Source organism: Pungitius pungitius, chromosome 8 (assembly GCF_949316345.1).
Source record: "Pungitius pungitius chromosome 8, fPunPun2.1, whole genome shotgun sequence".
NCBI classification, from domain to species: Eukaryota; Metazoa; Chordata; class Actinopteri; order Perciformes; family Gasterosteidae; genus Pungitius; species Pungitius pungitius.
This window is the reverse complement of record NC_084907.1, coordinates 5,243,782-5,264,530: the sequence shown is the minus strand read 5'-3', so window position 1 is coordinate 5,264,530 and position 20,749 is coordinate 5,243,782. Positions and strand designations below refer to the sequence as shown.

The following is a 20,749-nucleotide window of genomic DNA, read 5'->3' as shown; positions in this document are numbered from 1 at the left end:
GATGATGAATGTATAATCAGCCAGGGGATGTTATGCGTAGCGGCTATTTATTATACGGGGCCTTTAGCTCACAGGTATTATCTCGTTTGTTACTTTCCAGAGTACGAGACGTAAATCCGCCCCGGATGAGGGGGTCAGGTCATTTGAAATGAGGGTGGTCCGCCTGCTGATTTCATATTCAAATGTCGTACTCTTAATTTCTTTTGTTACCAACATTTTAGTGTAAGAAAGAAGAAAAAAAAATCCTCGCAGGCTCTTCATCAGCAGTTGTCGAGGTTAATTAAAAAAAAAAAAAAGTGTCAATCCCTCCCTGATTGTCATGTTAAATTGGGTGGATGCTGGTGTGTTTCTTTCCTCTCTTGGTTTTTTTACTTGCGAGGCGGCATTAAGTGCTGGAGGCAGGTGCGCGCTCTCTAAGACTGTGTGAATGAAATATGAGCTGCAATGTTAACTGAACTTGTCACAGACAAGCTGGGATGAATTAATGATAAGAGAGCTGTGGTGTTTTTGAGTGTGTTCTCTCTCTCTGATGGAGGGATTATCACATACTGTACACCTTGCTGTTGTTTTCTTTTTTTATGAACATGAAACAGGGAGAACGGTGGATTAAAGATGAGGTGATGCATTCATAGAAAAAAAAAAGATCTGTACGTCACCTTGACTGTTATCAAGCGACTTTACAGAAATACTATAATTAAATGTGTTTGGACTTTTTCCAATATGGACTTTAAATCTGTCTTACCTTTCCCTTTAAGGCTTCCTGCTCTTTGCCTTCTTCTATACTTTTCATTCAGATGAAGAAAACCTATTTCTCCTTTGAAAGACCTTCATTTTCAGTCATTTTTTAAAGGGATTAGAGCGTCTGCAGAAAAATGATGGAATGTCTGTCGCTTTCCACCACAGTTCAACAACCCCGCTGATAGAATGGGACTTGTATTAGTTATTCCAATGTTGATTCAGGCATAGGTGATTTTGAACCATCAATGCCCTCGGCACAAACCAAAATAGCACTTGCTTGTTTGATGGGCTCTTGAAGTCCGCTGTCCTTTAAACGGTTTCTCTCCTTTTTTCCCCCCCCTCCACACTTTTTTTGTGATTATTTATTTTCAAATTGTCCCTTAGGCTAATGTTCCATTTGGCATTTCACACCTCCCTCTCCCATAAACGAACCATCACAGCCGTAAATCACTGGACAAACAGAGACTTGTGCAAAACCCTGAAAGGTTCAGAGATTTATGTAACACATTCATGTTTTCCACTTCTTCATTTTAGTACTCCACTGGTAAAGCCTAGCTAATAAAAGGTCCTATTAATATTTCCTGTTGCCTAGCAACGGCAGGCAGCAAGTAATAGCATTCCGTGGAAAAATAGATGACCGATAAGGAAAAATTCAATTCTTTTCTCATCTCCTGGGAGAAGTGACTTTTTTTCTCTGGCAATGTGATATGAAACTGTAGTTGTATATTAAGAAATATCTTAAAAGAAATATAAATTATTTTCCAATTTCATCATTTTGGGGGGGATTTTCATTGCAACTGCAGCTCGTCTATTTTCTCCACCCCGATAAAGTCAGTTAACATTATTGGATTAAGCTAATCACAGGATAAGGTGGCGTCTTAGGTTCTTTATTTATAATCTGTATGCTGCTACAGAGATGAAGTTAAATAACGCACACACCAAACTTTAAAAGGATCAGTTATAGGACATAAATTGTGTCATTTAAACATATTGCGAGTACAGAGTGCTATGCCAAATCCCTTTTTAATAACGCCGCCTGTCTGTGTGGTCACAGGTAACGGATTACAATCTCCATGGTGACAATTTTCAATTTAGATAATTCATAACATCTTATTTCAAAAAACAACTGAGTAGAAGACGCATCACCACACAGGTGTTGCGCGGTCACCGTCCTCGTCCGTGGCGTGGAGGTGATCAACAGTGGCATTCAAACAAAGAACAGCTGAAGAAACAAAGGCAGATTCATCTGCGGGAGAAAGCCGGCGTTATGAAGCAGAGACTCAGATAAAGGATTTCATATGACACTTAGTTACGGGCCCCCGCGGAGATTTATCACGCCATGAAATCGTGTCCATATTGCACTGTGCCCTATCTCCACCGTCCATCAGCTCATTCTGCTTTCACCACCGGGGGGGGGGGGGGGGGGAATATTCGGCCCCGGTGGCGGCGGAGAGCGCCGGAGGGGGGGGGAGGGGACGGATGTTTAACGTCTCCCCTGCTGAGCAACCAGCCACCGCTCTGTCCCGCTAATGCACCGCAAGAGATTAAAACACTTTGTGTAGTCATGTGACACAGTTAGTTACCGTGAGACGGCACCACGAGGCCAGAGAGTTACCTGCAGATTGTCTCTTGATGGCGTAGGGACGAAAAAAGTTTGGTTAATTTATTTTCTAATGATTTTGCTCGCTAAGAGGAGCACATATGCAGCATAGCTCATTTGTTTGTTTTTTCCAGGACTATTGTTTTCCAGAACAACCTGAGCGATATCGATGATCTTTAACGACCTGTGTGGTGTTGCAGTAGAAAGCACCTGTTTTAATGTAATTATTTAACAAAATATCTTTTTTCTGTCCGCAAAATCAAAAAAGAGCATCATCCACAGTGTGACGCAGGGAACCGTGTGGTCACATGTACAATACCGTTTGAATAGCAATGAGTTCCTTTGCCCGGTAACACGCTGTCTGTAGCATTCGATGCGGTCCAAATGAGGAGAATAAGTCGAGGCGGCTTCTGCAAGAGACGAGTGAAATGTCTCCACGAGAGGATTTCACACGTGAAAATCACCTCCCCGTGACCTGCACCATACTGTATGCACCCACCTTTCATGTCTGTGCTCTTTCTTGTATTTCCCTTCGTTATTTCTGCATCTACATATTTTTTTTGTTTGTTGTTGTTGTTGTCGGTGCAAGCACGGTCACACACACACACACACACACATTGACACGCGTGCACAAAGATGTCACGGCAGCCAGGAGTCTCATTAGTGGCAGCGGAGGAGCCTCGCCTTTCCACTGTCAAGTGTGTGTGTGTGTGTGTGTGTGTGTCCCTACCCGCTCCTCACAGCCGTCTCCTGCATGTCATGTCAGGCAAGCCTCTGATTCTCTGACGCCGCGCTTTGTGAGGTGAGCTCGGAGAGACACGCCCGGGCTGAGAGGGGAGCGGAGGCCCGGGCGGGGAGAGATACAGTGAGAGAGAACAAGAGAGAGAGAGAGAATAAAGACTGCAGGAACAAGAGAGAGAACTTGGGGGAGGGGGGGGGGGGGAGGAGGATGAAGTATAAAAGCAAAGGAGGTTCTGACATTAGCAGTAATGAGGAACATGGAGGACGGCGCCGAGGGGGACATCCTGACATTGCTGCCTGAGAAATCAACCACTGCCTTGTTGCTGCCACGGATCCACTGCGAGGCGTTCAGGGGCGGTGCGGAGCTTTTCAAACCGCCAGTCAGTCACAGGCAGATACGACGGCCTCTTTGAGCGAAAGCCTCCAGCGCTGCTTTTAGATTTAGTCATTAATAACAACGGCAATAAGAGCCGCGGGCATTAAGTGCTTTACACCCAAAGGAGAATCAAAACGTAACAACAACAAAAAAAAACATTTTGTATTCAACGTCATAAAAGTTGACCTTTTGCTCTAGTTTTGATTTTATTTTTTGCGTGGCACAAAAGTAATTCCTAGGTATTTATACAAACATGAAGCGTGTGGGCGAGGACTTTGGCTTCCCAATATATAAAACGCTTATCCATTCCAGAAGCTACTTTTAACGTTGTTTTTTTTTTACCTTTTCAAGTTTGTGTGAAATCTCATAATTACTTCCTTTGCGACGTCAGTTTTCCGAGGAATTGCTGTGTTTCTGCCGGATTAATAAATTATCACAGTTCAGCGCAGGAGGTGCAAGAGCAAGTATTTCACCCCCCCCCGCCCCCAGCTTGTAATTGGAACCAGTGAAAGTGACCTTATAGCGTCTTGTTTTGCCAACGTGGAGTCACCGCCAGGCTGTTAAACTAAATTAGTTTTTAATAGCGCGTCGCTAAATGCTGTTGGCTTGTACTACACCTGGATCACAGCATCATATTACAGCTGAATCAAAACCTCCCTTTTTCGTATTGGATGATTCTTTTCTAAACAAGTCCAGTTAGGCCCCGACACATTGTTAAAGCGCTGCCCGTCTTCTCCCCTCACTTAAGCATCCGTCTCGTGTCACGGAGCGGCCTTTTTTTCTTTTTCGCCTTCGCTTCCATTCTTAAGTAGCGTATGATTCATGAATCCACTCTCTTATTAATTCTCCTCGGCTTGTGTAAATGACCCCCCTGGGTCTATATAAGCTTGATAAACCGAAGACACGGATGAAGGGAAGAGAGGCGAGAAGAAGAAGAAGAAGAAGGAGAAGGAGGAGGAGGAGGAGGAGAGGAGGAGAGGAGAGGGAGGGGCGGAGGCTGGAAGGCTCTTCGAGGCACAGGAGTTGTTAGCGCTTTGCCCTCGGGGGGGGGGGATGAGAAGTAGCTCCGAGGCCCCCGCGGTTGGCTCCCCCCCCCCCCCCCCCCCCCCCACCTACTAAAAGGCGTGTTTACCGCCGCGTTGCTGCGCGGTGCGGGCTGTGCTTTTTGAAGGATCAGTCTTGAACGCGCCTCTAATTAAAGCTGTCATGGCTGGGCGCCTGCAGGGATAATGTTCTATTATTATAGTCATTTGTTTCAATTAAACGCCGGGTGATTTTACAATAGCAGCCGCAAACCTGTGTGAGTGAGCCATCACTCCGAACAAGATGGCTCCAGTCGAGCAGGGAGCCGTGGAAAGAAGGAGGAGGGAGGGGGGCGGCTCTCAGCAGCGTTGATCCCTGTGTGTTCAAACAGGGGCGGGACGGCACCGAGAGCCTCTCCGAGCGCAATTAAAGCAGAACAACAGGTGATGTCTCTTTTAAAATCCAAAAACGCTAAAAGATCAACCAGTTGCCAAACTGAATGGACCGCTCGCACTTCATTAAAAAAAAGTGGCACATTTAAGATTTTATTGACTCAGTTTTAGACGCTGACCAGAGTTTATTGATTCTTTAGAGTCTGGTTCATTACGATGCCGGGGCAATTAAAACCTAAAATCACCCTGCTCATTTTAAAGAGACGAAAAAAACGGACGTGATCATGTGTGATCGTCGTCCTCCTGGTGGCTGCACCTCCTCTCCTCCCCTCTCCTCCTCTCCTCTCCTCCCTGGTTCGCCTCCCTGCGCTGTGGTCAAATCCCCTTTGGCTAAATCAAACGGCGCCGGCAATCGGAGCGGCCCGTGGAAACCGTTTTTCAAAAGGTAGGGTCAGCGGGAGCAGGAGAACAATGGCTTTGTGATATTCCATCTCACGCACAGTGTGCCGCGCGTAATTGGAAAGCCTTTGTTATTTGACTCCCATTTGACTGTGATGTACAAGGTGTGAATGCAAACAGGACGGGCGTTAACGACGGCGAGGGGGGGGGCGGAGCGCGCTCACGCCGAGTTACCTGGCTTCACATCACAGGTCGCACCGGCCGCTCGCCGCCAAACAGCAACACCTGTCCTCGTGCTGACTTTTGGAGATGGGTTTTTAGTAGTTAAGTCTTTCCTCCTCTCTTGTGTCTTGTTGCTCTTCTCCCACGAATCCCACTCTATGAGTCTTCTGAGTATGGATCGTTATTGGTTCGTCATTTTTGAGCAAAATAGAGCGGGTTCAGAAATACCTGAAAGTATTCAACGATTCCCCCCTCCACTTGCAATGATATCTTTCTCAACCCGCAACCATCTATTCGGTTTGCCCCACTGAAAATAACAAAAACGACGTGACGTAATTGTCGTGCTTTGTCGCTTTTTCCAGGAAATACATTTGTATCACAGGATGTCTATGACAGGTGAGAAGGCCACATGTGTTATATACTAACAGCAGTGACCAACCAAGTCCTGTTACTCACTGCCCCCCCCCCTCCCCCTCCCCTCCTACCTCCCTCCCATTCGGGTGATACCATTAGGAATTAGCATACAGTACCTATGGCAACCGGCAACCTTTGTCAGATTCTTTCATAATATTTGAACAGCCGTCTGCTGCTCGCTTTATTTAGCTCAGGCCTCGATGGCGCTGTGCGATAACTTCCTGCTCTTTCCGTCTCACGCGGGTTTAAAGCACAGACTGAGCACAGTGGGGACGATATGAGCGTTGGATCGCTGGTCCTTCTTCGGTGTCAGATGCTTTTTAGTTAATGTGACGCGGTGGTACAATCTGTGCGTCTCTTACGGCGGCTGAAGAATCGGTTTCTGTGTGTTTTCTGGTGACCTGCTGCTTCATAAGGACACAGCTCTGACCAAAGTCCACTGGGTTCAAATTATAACCGAGAAATTTGCTGAATTTTTGTTGTTGGGGGGGTTTTTTTTGCCCGAAAAACAACAATGAGGCGGGTTTGATATTTAACATACTGTCATTTCAGAAAACAAAGTGTCACAAATCAGTGGTTTAAAATGGGAATTTCTAAACAGATGTGTGTGCAGTACGCGAGGGAGCCTCTGCACCCGTGATGCCACTGTTCTCCCCCCCCCCCCCACCCCCGGTGAACCCTCTGCATGTCTCCCTCTTGTTTGTATTAAACATGGTGTGGCTCAGCTTAAAGGGTGACAGTTTCGCCCCCGGAGGCTGTTGCTATGGAAATGCGTCTGCTACAGCTATGATAGGCCATTCATGTTTGATTAATTGGTTTTTCAATGCTTCTTGGTTTGTGAGGACCCTTAAAGAGCAAGTCCATAGCAAATGGAAAATTAATGGATTTCAATTTCCTTTTGCTTTCCTCCTTTCTTCCTCTTTTTTTTTTTTTCTTCCCCCGCCTGGCTTACCACTTGTTTTGCGGAAGCTGTTTCCTCATGTTTTAAGAAGTGTAGTGATGGTGTTTTGAGTTATGATTGGAAGTTGGAGATTGCCACGGATGGGGGGGGGGAGAGGTTTCAAATGCAAAAGGATTGGCTTTGTTCATAGCTGTCTTTTGTGTGCAGCTGCCGAGAGAAAACACAGAATCTAATGTTGTGTATGAATATTAGGAGTTTTTTAAGAGCAACGCCGGAGCCTCGTGCAACATCACTTTGTTGTGCATTTGTACTGCAGCAATCTAGTGGGACCAATTATGATTAGAGATCCAAGCCTTCATCTTTAAACCTCTTGTTTTTATCAGGACCTCATATGCTCGGGCCGTTTCAATCTGATCTTTTTAGCACTTCACTAATGTGTAATGTATTATTTAACTCATAAATATTTAAAAGAGCTAACAAATGCTAGTTCATCACTTTCTGATCTGTAAATTGCCAAGCAGTCCCATTTATGCCCACATTAAAAGCCTCCTTTGGTGCGTGCTCATGTTCCGTCCTGATGAATCTCGAAGAGAAGCTTTTCATGTGGTTATTATTGAAGATCTTTAAAGAAGAAGCAGAACTGTGTGTGGGGAAGCTGCTTCTGTAATCACTCTGGAGGGTGTTCTCCGCGTGAGGGTCGTTCTTGTTCCCTTTTTGTGTTGCAGAAGGTGCGTTGTGTGGTTAAACATGGCAGCAGGAGATGTTTTTCCTCTTTCATGACCCACAAAGAGCATAATGCCACTGGTTTCTGTTGGCGACCATTGGCCACTATTCGCAGTGCACTCTTAGATCATGTCTGCTAAAAGCATCTGCCTTCTGTGGACTGAGGTGTAGTCTTACACTTTGAAAGCGGTGAGAAAAAAACCATAACAGTCAAGTTCTCGGGGGGGAAAAAATAGAAATAATGAGACTTGAAAATACCACGTAGTTTAAGGGAGTCTCAACCCCAAAAGCTTTCATACAACAACAACAACAACAACAAATACTGCAGAGTAGCTGCTCTTCAATATTTTGAAATATTCTTCACTTTTCACAATTCTTCACTAAGCATCTTCAGAAGGGGATGTTTGGGTCAGATTTGCTTGATTGACAGCTGTCTACACCAGCCGGACGGATTTTACGTTTTTAATTTAATTAACTGAATTGCTCACAATATTCAAATGCCCCCCCCCTCAAACACTCCCTTGCAAATAAAGTTCAGTGATACCAAAAAGCCATAATTGGCCATAAACCTGCAAGTTAGGAGACGAAAAACAGACCGTTGCAAATAAAAAGAGAAGCTTTCTAACCACCAGCCTCAGTTTATCAATGAGAAGGTCTTTGATCCAACAGACATGTGTTCCTCACTCCAACACACGTCCAAACAGTAATTCATGGTCTCACTTTAGATTTTGTCCAATATTTTCTCAAATTGGAAAAATGTCCACACCACTCCTCCAGGTCTGTGCACATTTGGCTAATTGGCAAACGTTTATCACTTTGAGTGGAGGAGAAGATAGTAAAGCTGGTGTTCTTCTCTCACCCCAGATGCAGGAGATGGCTTTGCACCACCACCACCACCACCACCACCACCACCAGCAACACCATCACCAGCACCCAGATGGCTCTCATTATGACCCCGTCCGTAACCACCCCCTGATAAACAGGTCACCTCCGATACCCCCCAACCCCATGGGTGCACTGACCCAGCTAAACCCTCAGGTCAGCCGGAGCGCACTGCCTCACGGCTCCCCTTCACCTCCCGGGAGTAAATCGGCCACGCCCTCCCCCTCGAGCTCCAATCAGGAGGAGGAGACCGATCCTCACTCGAAGGTACCGACGGGGCATCGCTTGTCTGGCTTGTGGTGGTGGTGGAGGAGTAAAAGGGGGGGTCGGGGGGGCGGGGGGCTCGGCAGGGCTTCTCAGAGACGGTGCTCAGCTTCTGCAGGGAGGGGGGGGGTGATTCTGGGGGCTTCTTTTTTATCGGGTCGGGTAGAAAACTGGCACGGTTGCAAAATGTTGCTGTCGAGGGGAGCTGACCATGTTTTAATGTACATTTGCATTCATTGGTGTGGTCGAAGCGGCGCAAGTTGAAAAGAAAAATTGACCTATTTACTTCAGCGTTGAGTGTCGGCAACCAAAACACACTCGGCCGTTGGTCACATACAATCTGGCTTCGAAAAACTACCACTGCTACACTTGTTTAGGTTTGTTTGATTTATGCAAATCGGCTTTTCATGTATTGCCCACCAGCCTCCGTGGACCTACTTATTTTCTATCGGGGGAGTGGGAAACGAGCATGTAATTGATTGGGCCACATCCCCAGCGTGTCGGCTTCACGGGTGCATGTAGACGGTTGCTCGCAGTGATACGGGAGACCCTTTCGTTAAGGAAAACATATAAATACCCCTGCATATACATCTGTGCTGTGTGAACGAAAGTGATGACCATCACTCCCACCAGTAAGTAATTCCATTCGCTGCCTCCAGTTCGCTCCGAGACCACATCAAAGTCAGAGCCATTTTAAAATTCCTTTCACCCCCCCCCACAGCATGAAAAGTCTGAATTCATGACTCGCTCAATAACTGAAAAATAAAGATTTGAAAAGGTTTGATGAATTGAGCTAACAGATGTTATTTCTGACACAAAAAAACACATCAACCGGTGCATTAAAACGCTGACTAACCACCTAACAGAGAGTTTTAGACCTTGATCAGATGTTGGCGTGGCCCTCGTTCCTGCGGTGTCAATAAGTGGCTTTGTCTTTGCGTGCTTTTGATGGTCTTCCAGATCACGGGCGAGAAGCGGCCGTCCTCGGAGATGATGAAGCCCAAGCCCAAGCCCCAAAAAAAGAAGAAGAAGAAGGATCCCAACGAGCCCACGAAGCCCGTGTCAGCCTACGCCTTGTTCTTCAGGGACACGCAGGCCGCCATCAAGGGACAGAACCCCAACGCCACCTTCGGGGACGTGTCCAAGATAGTGGCCTCCATGTGGGACGGGTTGGGAGAGGAGCAGAAACAGGTAACAGGCTGCTCATTCATATTAGGATTACATTTCTTAAACTTCATTAAATATATATATATATATATATGTATTTAAGAAGAGGAGTGATAATGACAGTGTTTATGTCACGAGTAACTTGCCTAATATGCAGTGATGAAAAGTGTGTCGCAATCAACAGTGTAGACATACTGTATTTTCCCAGAACGTTTTTTTTTCGGCGAGTCAATTTTATTTTTTATGACCTCACCTGCGCACGTGAAACTTCATTAACATTTTTACTGCCGTCTGGAGCATTTTCCACCCAGGCAACGTTTTCCAAACATCATTTTAGCGCCCCGGCGCCGACGAGTCAAAGTCAAAGACCCAGAATGCGGGTTCTGGTAACAAATGATGAGAGCGAAATGACGGGGGGGGGGGGGGAGAGGCGAGACGGTCTGATGACCATTCGCCGCCTCATATTTTTAGAATATCCAGTGTGGGCGCAGCCTATTGGCTGTCAAATAAAAGCACCTGTCTCCATGACAAAGTGCGGCCCATTTTCCCTCAGCCCCAGCCGCCTGTCGCCCAGAACCCCATCTAAGCACGTGTGTGCTTTTCTGCCACCGAACCCACTTTATACGCCCGGACTTTGGAGGCCGCCTGTCCCTTTTATTTGCAGTTAATTTTTTGCCGCCTTCGCCGGGGCTCTTCACCATGAATCTTCATTTCGCCGCTGACACCCTTGAATGTGAATTCCTCATTTCCTGTCCTTTTATTTATATCTGTTGCCTGGTGATTTGATCATGCCGGGAATACAAGATTAGCAATTGCCTCGTCCTTGGTTTTGCCTCAAGGACATCTGCTCCTGAAATGTTATTGTTTGTGCTTCTTAACCCTTCGTGTCCCGCCTTCTCTTTTCGCCTTAGATTTTGCACTGTAGATGCTCTCTCTCTCTCTCTCTCTCTCTTAAATGCAATTGTCCTTCGCTGTATTACCTGAGAATAGAGATGAAACGAAAGGGCAGTCCCGGGCTTAAAACCAAAAAACATCCATTCATTATGCCGTTCCGCCGCTAATGTTTTGATTTGTTTGTGCAATCGCGTGCGTTTAATCAAACGTGTCACCTTCGCAAGACACATAATTAACGCCAGGTAATAATGTCATTATGGAATGAAATGTAGGACCCTGTCTGGGCAATAACACTGTGATTGCTCTAATTATTCTCCGCGACTAACACTGTCACTCGTTCCTGCACAACAAACGCGCGAACTGGATCAACGCGCATTAACAGAGTTTAACCTTGTTAAACGTCCGTCCCCCCCCCCCACCCGTCTTTGGGTTTGAACAACATATTACGGCACGGAGTGATGACCAGGTGAAATGCGTTTAGGAGGATAGCTGTTCTGTTGAAGCTAAAGGTCTCGGGCCTGAAACCTTTTCTACCTCTGTCCCGCTCGGGGGCCCGTTGAATCTTGGACTCGTTGTGTGTGTGTGTGTGTGTGTGTGTGTGTGTTTGTGTGTGTGTGTGCGTTTTGTTTTTTTCTCGGCTGCCACGCCACGTCTTTCAGGAGCGCCGCCTAGGTGGTGTATCCCACCTCCCGGTCAGACCCTCTGGAGCCGCGCACGGGGCACAAGAATGTAAACACGGCCCCCCCCTCCCCCCCACCACGCGCAGCATTTGTTTTAACTGGGAACGCGAGGCCCCTGTTTCCAATTACCTTCAGCACCACGCGGCCCAGTTTTCACGCGGGTGGATTAAAGGCGGCGTGTTTTATCGCCGTATTTTATTGGAGAAACGATCACAGGAGGCCTTGTTGTGATTTGTGTTCCTTTGTTTTTTCCAAAGCGTGTGAGTTTTCCCCACTTTGATGGCATTGCTGTGTATTCTCCAGTGTCACCCTCGAGTTTGGTAGAACAGAGTTTTTTATTTATTTTGCAATTCGTGTTTATGTTGATAGTTTCCTTTTTATTAATATGTTTTCAGATGCTTTGCAGCAGGGTTTTTTTGTTTTTTATTCCCGAAAGGCCTTTGTTTTATAGTGCGAGATCAATGCGTTATTCCTCAAGGTGACTTACATGTTAAAGCTGCCCCAGAAACACAGAAGATCAGTTTTCTTCTTTTTTGTTATTTAAGATTTATTAAGGTTGTTTCTCTGCTTTTTTTATTTTTTAATACAGCGGTAGGGAGTAACAGTGATAACGGAATGGGCTACTTACATTTAATTAAAGAGTCCGCTGCGTTGGAGTCATGAGAAAATGGCAGTAATAGAAGGCAAACACAAACTGTTTAGAATAAAACTCTGTATTTCCTTCTACATTTCAGCATCTAGCAATGATTTTTTGTACTCTTTTCTAACTCTGGCTTTTTGAATGTATATCTTTTGTAACTTTGCATCCTCTTCCTCCTCCTCCCCTTCCTCCTCCTCGCTCGGCTTTTCGGTCGTCTGGGTAATCGCTCCCTTCAGTGTCAGCAGGGTGCGAAGTTATTGTCTTCTGTAATTAACTGGTTATCAAACAAGAACATTTCATTAAGGTACAATTAGGGGCTAATTCAGGCGGGACACCTCTGTGTCAGGATTACGATGGAGGCATATGCTCTCCCCTCGCAGCTTTGTTATTTTTAATTCATACTGACCCCGCAGCCCCTGACGGCTTCAATTGCTAATGAATCCACTCACTTTGGAATAATTAGACATCCTTAGGCATGGTAATTTATTTAAAAGTATCCGTCGTTGCACGAATCATTAGCTGTGTTAAATTGATTTGAAATTAAAGCTGCTGGGAGAAGTTTGGGGTTCATTAAAGAGGCGGCCGTGACTCGATCAATATTTAAAAGGGTGATGGGGAGAGGTTGTCAGCTTTTTTCCTAATGGCGATTATCTGTTTGTATTATGAAGGTTTTCCCTGTATTTTGTGTTTCCTAATTCAATGCAGTCGTTCCGAAATACCTATAAATATATATATATACAGTATGATGCAGTGGAAATAATTGTAAATAGGCATCAGTGGGAGGAGGAACGTCATCTGTTAGAGCAAGGGACTGTATCCGCCTTTGTCCCGGCTTGTTTGCTGTTCTCTGTTTATGTCTGTTTGTTTATTGACTGCCCCGTGTTTGCAGCTGCCAGGCCTTTGTGAATTTGGCAACCCATGAATGCTTAATGGTTATTCTACCCCACCTCTTTCAAAGAAATGACCCCCGGTGCACGGAGCCACAGACTGTCTCGCAGCGAGGATCAGCAAATTACCCAAACACAACGTTCTTCTTCATATTAAAATGTGTCAAAGAGGACGCCTGAGTCTTCCTCGTCGATTTAAGGCTTGTTGGGGAACTTGTTGCCCCCCCACCCCGCCTCGAAAAAGGCAGTGGCAGCTATAAAGAGTTCCGTGAGTGACGTGTGATGACATTAGCTTGAATTCTCTGTCTCAACGCATCATTCGAGGATCATTCGGAAGGCTTGAGATTGCCTCTCTACTAATGCTGTTTTGAATTCTTTTATCCCCCCCCCCTCCTCGTCTGAGTGATTTGCCGGGACATCGGCTCTGATTAAGAGATGAGCCACAGCCTTTATAGCAAAAGAGGCTGGGAAGCAATGCACAAAATGACAAACCGCCTCTGGTCGCTCCTTTAGCGTCGTCATATTTCAAACGCCATCATTTCGCCATTGCTGCACGCCGGGGCCTTTCTCCGCATTTACATCTGGACGTTGGGGAAGGAATTCATGTTTCAAATGGCAGCGGCAGACATCGTGCAGACGGCTGAATCTGCTCCACCTGCGATGAATCCATTTTAACGGGCCTTTTGTCACACGGCTCGCTGCCGAGGGGTGGGGAGGGGGGGGCACACAGTCACACCACGACTCCCAAAATGTCCTCCACGTCAGCCGGTGTGGACCACTGGGTCATTCTAACCTTTGGCATCGCCTTGTAATCAATCGTCCTTGTTGTTGTTGTTGTTGCAGAACTACAAGAGGAAAACAGAGGCTGCTAAGAAGGAGTACCTGAAAGCCCTGGCCGCCTACAGAGCCAGTCTGGTTTCCAAGGTAACCACCGGGGGGGGGAAGGGGGGGAGAGGGGGTGGGTCACATCTTTGATATACATGGGTCAGCGGCAATGTAAGGGATGATGAATTAGACAGAGGATTCCTCTCACTCTTATTCAGAGATAAGCCTCCGCTTGCCACACAGAAGGGTGTGTGTGAGTGCGTGTGTGTGTGTGTGTGTGTGTGTGTGTGTGTGTGTGTGTGTGTGTGTGTGTGTGTGTGTGTGTGTGTGTGTGTGTGTGTGTGTGTGTGTGTGAGAGTGCGTGTGTGTGTGCGTGTGTGCGTGTGCTCAGAGGAGAACAGTGAAAATTAGGTCTCACACACACCCAATTTGCAACCTGGGGAGAAATGAAAAAAGTATCGGTGCACGCCTGTGTGCTCATCCCTGCGTCAGCTGTCATTCGTCCTCCCTGATGGGCCCCTGATGGGCCCCTAATGCGCCGCCCGCTCACACCTGCTCTCGCTCCTCTTTAGCCCACAACGTAAACACCTTACCCTGAAAGTGTTGTTGTTGTTTTGTTTTTTTTTAAAGGATGATGTCATATGTTGACCAGAGGCTGGTACGGGAGTTTTCTCGGCACACGGGGGTGTTTCAATCTGTTTTTTTCCCTCGTTTTTTCAGTGTTTCGGGGGCATTGTTTTTCGAGACACAACTCTTAAATTGCATTAGCATATGCCAAGCTCCTCCTCTTCCCCCCCCCCCATCTCTCACCCGATCCCGGTCCGCCCCCCGCTCCGCACCGCGCTTCCTCTCGTGCTCGTGGGCCGAAAACAAGCACCTTGATTAAGGCATGAATAGTTAATTCATCAGCCTCTTCACTGTGGCACACTTTCAACTAAAAAGACTATTCTCATGGCGTCGTCTGTGCTGCAATTAGACATTCATGTCAGAGCTCCCATACAGAGGCCTGATTGATACTATACGTTGCTAGATTGCCAGTCAAAAAAAACCTGACAGCCAATCCCAATCCAGCGCTGAACCCCGTGATTCAAAGCAACTTTCTGTTTTTTTTTTAATTACCAATGAAGGAGTCTTTTCAAAGTGAATTGGGGCGGGTGGAATTGGAGGTAATTGGAGTGTCATTTGGAGGATTCACAGCTCCGCCGTGCACCTGTTGCCTTTTTGTTTGGTGATGCACGTCGGTTTGTTTGGGAGGAGAGGAAAAAACAAAAGTATGATTGCTTCCCTCTGTATGGCATGGCAATTCTCCTTTTGTACGTTTGAATCCAAGAGCTCCCACGTACCGAACGTAGATGTATAAAGTCTAAAATGTAATAAAGGTTGTTTCGATCCTCGCAAACTTTAACTCAAACAGCGCACAGTCTTCATAAATTTCCTCTGATATATATATCAAATTATTCTTATCCAATACATCAAACTTTAAAAAAAAGGTGAAACAAATACTTTCTTTTTACCTTTACACCATTTCTTCAGCTTCTTATATTCCACTTGACCTCGCAAAAATATCTGACCCTCCCTTTTTATCCATCTCTCCATCACGTTGCATTGATTATTTTCACGGGTTCAGAGGAATGGATGCGAGCCATTACTAAGTAGCCCGGGTACCACACATCACTCCGCGCCGCCTGACAGCTAATGAGAAACGCGGCACATATTTCATACGTTCACCACCTCATAAAAGGACGGGAGGCTGAGGGACCTGCGGAATAAATGTGCGCGGCGGGTCTCGCGGCATCAACGGCGGGGACTGAGCAAATAAGGAGAGGAAGAACGTTAGCTTAATAGATAGAGATAATTAATACTATAGATGAGTTCACTATGTTGCCAAACTGACGTTTAAAAAAGACATTTTCACATCAAATCTGAGTTCATTGGACGAGGAGCCGTGTTACTAACACAAAGCTGTTAGGGATGATTGCCTTTACATTTGAATGTGCCAAAGCCAGCTGCTCCTTCGGTGTGACTCAGCCACTGTTACCAATTGACCATTTTTCCCTCCATCTTGGTCCCCCCTCCCCCCTCTCAAGGCAAGGCGAGGCAAGTTTATTTGTATAGCGCTTTTCATACACAAGGCAAGTGCTTCACATCATAACATGTCATACAATAGAGTGAAATAAATGAAAAAAGAATTAAAAGACAATTAAAAAACAGCAAATAAAATAGTAAATATAAAAAGATTTAAAAGTTACAGTGCAGAGTGAGAGATTAAAATCTTATTAAAATTGTTTAATCAAAGGTTAAAAGGGCAATGTTGGTCACATTTAGCAGAAGGCGAAGGTGAACATAAAAGTTTTCAGTCTTGGTTTAAACTTGCTCAGAGTTGGGGCAAGTCCAGCTGTTTGTTGCATAGTAACTAAATGATGCTTTCCCATGATTTGTATTTACTCTCAGACGTATAATGACCCCGTGGAGACAAAAAGTGCCCAAACGAGCCAGGCCTCTCCACACATGATGCCAGCCAACCCGCCCCTGTACAGCGTGCCACACCCCCCGCAGCCGTCGTCACCCTACCTGGGGCCCGGGGCCTTTCCCCTCGCCGACCTGCAGAGCTACGCGGGACACGCCCCTCGCCACGCCCTGTCGCAGACGCTCAGCCAATCGCAGATGCTGCCAAGCATTAGTGCCTCTCCCCCTTCCTCCTTCCAGATCAGCCCGCCCCTCCACCCCCACCAGCAGCTATCCCTGCACCAGAGCTCGCTCCTCAACCAGCCCATCCGCATGCAGCAGGTCCAGTCCCAGCCGATCATCTCTCACCAGATGGGGCTGCAGGCGTCTCTTCACTCCCCACCTCCGGGGCAGCAGGTAGAGCGACACGCCGAACGCACGCCTTCTGCCGCGCCGCCGCCGGCTTACGCTTTGAGGCGGTGGGCTTGATTTGCCTTTTCTTTTTTTTGTCTCCAGGGGTTTTCCCACCTGCAGTCCGAATATCAGAAGGGCATCGGCGGCCCCCAGTCTCCAGGAGCCCCCGGTCCCGGCCCAGGTCCCGGAGTGGCTCAGAGCCACGACTGGGACAGTGAATACTGCAATCGGGAGTGTGGCAACCACTGCAGGTCAGCGGAGGCAGAGGGCGCCGTTGTGTTTGACCTCGTGGCCTTGAAGGGGCAGAGTGAACACATGCGTATACAGAATGGTTCAAAGGGGGGGTGGCGAGAGTTTGTCGGGGTAGATGCAGTCCAATCCGAGTCTTGGACCAGAGCTGCCTCTTGTCGGGCCGCTTTCACGACATAACGTTGAGTTGAAAATTGTCAGCTCGGTTCCAGAGAGACGGGGGGAGGAGGGGGAGGGGGGGGGGGGAGGACAGCTGGAGAGGTAATGGTGAGATAATAGCCTGTCATGTGTTTGTCAGACAGCAATATGAAGAAAAAAAAGAAAGAAAAAACAGATGTCCCTCAAACAAGTTCTCACCGTTATTGTACCAAAGGGTTTAGAAGATGTTCAGAGCTCGGGACAAAGTACCGCGACATGTTTCGTTAAGTTTGCAGGCTTTTCTTTGGAGAATAGAAGTAGGAACAATGAGCTTAAAATATCTGCATTCTGAGAAAAATATGCATATCATTGTTTCTTTGTTGGTCATCTAACCCGTGCTTGTGTTTCTTTTGTTCTCCTCCCCAGCGGCAGCATGATTGGCAGGGACAAGCCACTCTACCTCACCTGAAACTGAAGATCACTCTCGGTCGACAAATACGACACAGAGAAGTCTGCTCTCACCCCTAATCTCCCCCTCTCGCCCCTCCCTTCCCCCCCCTTCTCGCCCCCCCTCTCGCCCCTCTGCCCGTCAACCCTCTTCTGACAAACACACACTTACACACAGTTCACACTGTAACGTACAATGACATGCATTCACATACGGCCACTCACACACACACACACACATTCCGCCTCCCGAACCACCACCACCATCTTTTTTTTTTGGGGGGGGGGGTCAACGTAATGATCGATTCTTTCCGTTTCTAGAAGAATTCGTGACCAGCGTTTTTTGACTAGATGACTGCTGTCTGTACCACTTAATGTATTAGCAGTCCTCCTGCTGTTTAAAATTTGCCAAGCACTTATGAAGCCCCCCCCCCCCCCCCCCTCCCACCCCCCCTCCTCCTCCCCTCCCTCTTCTCTGAATTGTGTTTCTCTGGTCGCTCTGAAGCCGGCCGGGCTGTAAGAGCACTCCTCTTCTGTGTCACCATCAGAGTCCCCTCAGGGACCCCATCCAGCTTTAATTAGAATGAGAAGGAAAAAAAAAAAAATCTGCGTGTCCTTTAATCGTTTTGATTTCCTTTATTTTGTTTTTTTTCTTTCTCATTTTCCTTTTTGTTGTTGCTGTTGTTGTTGTTTTATTTATTTCTGGCTTGCAAAATCGTTCCTCTTTTCTTTCTTTTTTTTGCCAATAAGCGTTGGGCCCCGTACTGTAGAGAAATATTAACTTCTAGTAGGTTCAGCGCAGGCTTTGATGTTATGGTAGCTTTGCTTAAGGGCCTGCAAATTGATACAAAAAAAAAAACTCGGGGTGGGGAAACAAAACGAAAAGGATCTTTTTTTAATATTAAAGGACCTGTTGAGGTCTACTGAGCGGTCACAGTGTGATTGTAAATATCACTTTTATGGGATCAAATAGGGAATTGGGAGTCCAGATAGAGTTTTTTTCTTCTTTAATATTACATGTAAGTCATTCTCTGTGTGTGTGTGCGTGTGTGTGTGTGTGTGTGTGTGTGCCTGGACGTTAGAATGTAACCCATTCATGACGTGTGAAGTTGACTGTGTGTGTGTGTGTGTCCACGGACACGCGCCCGTGCGCAAGATTGTGTGAGCGTTGGAGTGTCGAGGTCTTTCTCGTGAATTTTAACAGCCTCGTGCAGCTGGATTTCAGAGGAGTATTTCACACTCTCGTTCTGGCATTAAGTCTGTGCTCACTGGTGTGTTTTTTTTTCCAATAAAGTTCAATCTAAAACTGAATACACAATATGTGTCCTGCAGATCATTAAATGGAAAGAGCCAGGTGAGAGATAGAGAGGGAAGAGACAGAGAGAGAGAGAGAGAGACAGACAGAGAGAGAGAAACGCCGTGAGATAAAATGAGATATAATGTTGCTGTTGGAATGAGAAAAAAAGAAGACATTGCCTCAAAATGCCCCCCAACCTCCCTTTTCTTATTTTCTCTGACCATAATGTCAATTTTTGTCTCCTCGACATGCACAAGTGAAGTAATGAAATATGTGAATGGAGCCATCACATCCCCATTACAGTGATTTTTATAAGTTTCTACTTGGTGTTAGGTTGTGTTGATCTCATCTTTTTAACTTTTTGTGTGATTAACAGAATTGCATTTTGCTGACAATGACATCTGTATTTATCTCTTTACTGTTGCATAATTTCAGTTTTAATTGTTACAGAACAATAACATTTTAAGTTGTGTAAAAATAAAAACCTGCCAATTGTGGTTATTTTATTTGTAAAGCCAGTAATGATAAATATTTTAAATGGTTACCAATATATTGTTTCCGCTAGTTACCCATCAGCCATTTGACAGGTTTTCTTATTTATGAAAGAAATTAGATCACTTTTGCTTCTTACAATAGAGGTGTATTTTTAATCTTACTTTGTTGTTTCATTTTTATTGGTTTGATAAAAAGGATGCTGATCACACTGATTTTTTGTTCTTTTTTTTATATATTTCGGCCGCTGCTCCCTTTTTTCCCCCCCTTGCCAGCAGCATCTGTTTGTGTCACATTGCTTCTTTTATTTCAAACCTGCATAATAAAAAAAAGTTTAAAAGGGATCATTCCTCGCCGACTCTTTTTTTTTTTTTCTCCCTTCCTCTAATGAGACGATCACACGTTGTTGTTGTTGTTTTTGTTTTTTTTTGTTTTTCCAAGACTTTAAAACCGCTTCAAACACTCACCAACACCCACGACTCGCTGAACCTCGCAGTGCGTCTGCGCTCAAGAGGGTCACACTCGTATCCTGTGTGCATTTTTAGCTCAGGACTCCGGTGGCATTAGCTAATTAGCCGTGGGTACGGAGCACGCCAGCCAGCGCGGATGTATTGCCAGTAAAAACTATCTTAACAAACAAGAGAGCAGATGCGAGAAGACGTCGGCTTTGCTTGTGAAAGTGGTGCATCGTAGGCGTCTTATGTGTGAGATAAAGAGAACAGAGAAATGCAATGTGCACACACACCCAGGCAACCGTCCAAGGGCCGATTTTACCCCAATCGCACACAAGTCTTCTTGGAGACTTTGCGCGAGAGAGAGAGAGAGAGATGGAGAGATTGAAATGGAAGCGTCGCGAGGCCCTCGATGCCATGTTTTATTCATTTTTACGTCCGCCCGCCCGTCTCGTCTCTTCAATGGCATTGAATCGGCAAATAGATCATTAATTGGGCGATTGCAGAACCTGCCACTTTGTGATATGACACACATTACGTTAACATCACAGTCATACATTCTTAATACAATGCAATATGAAAAAGAGCTTCGGGTGCCACCACGCGCCGCTGTCTTGTGCCTTCTGTGCACGCGGCAGGCCCCGCGTTTGTGTTTCTGTTTGGGTGTTGTCTCCCTCCTCTCCGGCTGCAGCTGTACCCGTGCGTACATGGTTAGCAATATTCGATTTCCTTTGCCACGTCTTCCCTGTGTCACACGCGTGTCAGTCATCATTTCTCAAGTAAATACTGCCAGGTGTAGACGGTGTAGACGGTGCAGACGGTATAGACGGTGTGTACGGTGTGTACAGTGCAGACGGTGCAGACGGCGCAGACGGTGCAGACAGTGCAGACGGTGTGTACGGTGCAGACGGTGTGTACAGTGCAGACGGTGCAGACGGTGAGTACGGTGCAGGCGGTGCGTACGGTGCAGGCGGTGCAGACGGTGTGTACGGTGCAGACGGTGCGGACGGTGTGTACGGTGCAGACGGTGTGTACAGTGCAGACGGT

At 46.4% G+C, this 20,749-nt stretch overlaps 1 protein-coding gene across 2 annotated transcripts in view; it reads left to right on the top strand.

The window, feature by feature from the left end:
• Nucleotides 1-19,594, top strand: part of tox2 (TOX high mobility group box family member 2) — an 80,465-nt gene extending 60,871 nt beyond the window's left edge. Inside the window, exons 5-10 of one of the 2 annotated variants that reach the window (XM_037490005.2) lie at nt 8,394-8,678; nt 9,636-9,866; nt 13,787-13,867; nt 16,220-16,630; nt 16,730-16,878; nt 17,441-19,594. In XM_037490005.2, coding sequence (XP_037345902.1) covers nt 8,394-8,678; nt 9,636-9,866; nt 13,787-13,867; nt 16,220-16,630; nt 16,730-16,878; nt 17,441-17,483 — 1,200 coding nt within the window. In that variant the 3' untranslated portion in view covers nt 17,484-19,594. The remainder of the gene's footprint in view (nt 1-8,393; nt 8,679-9,635; nt 9,867-13,786; nt 13,868-16,219; nt 16,631-16,729; nt 16,879-17,440) is intronic. The other variant, XM_037490007.2, reaches the window with a different exon arrangement.
• Nucleotides 19,595-20,749: the final 1,155 nt, after the last annotated feature.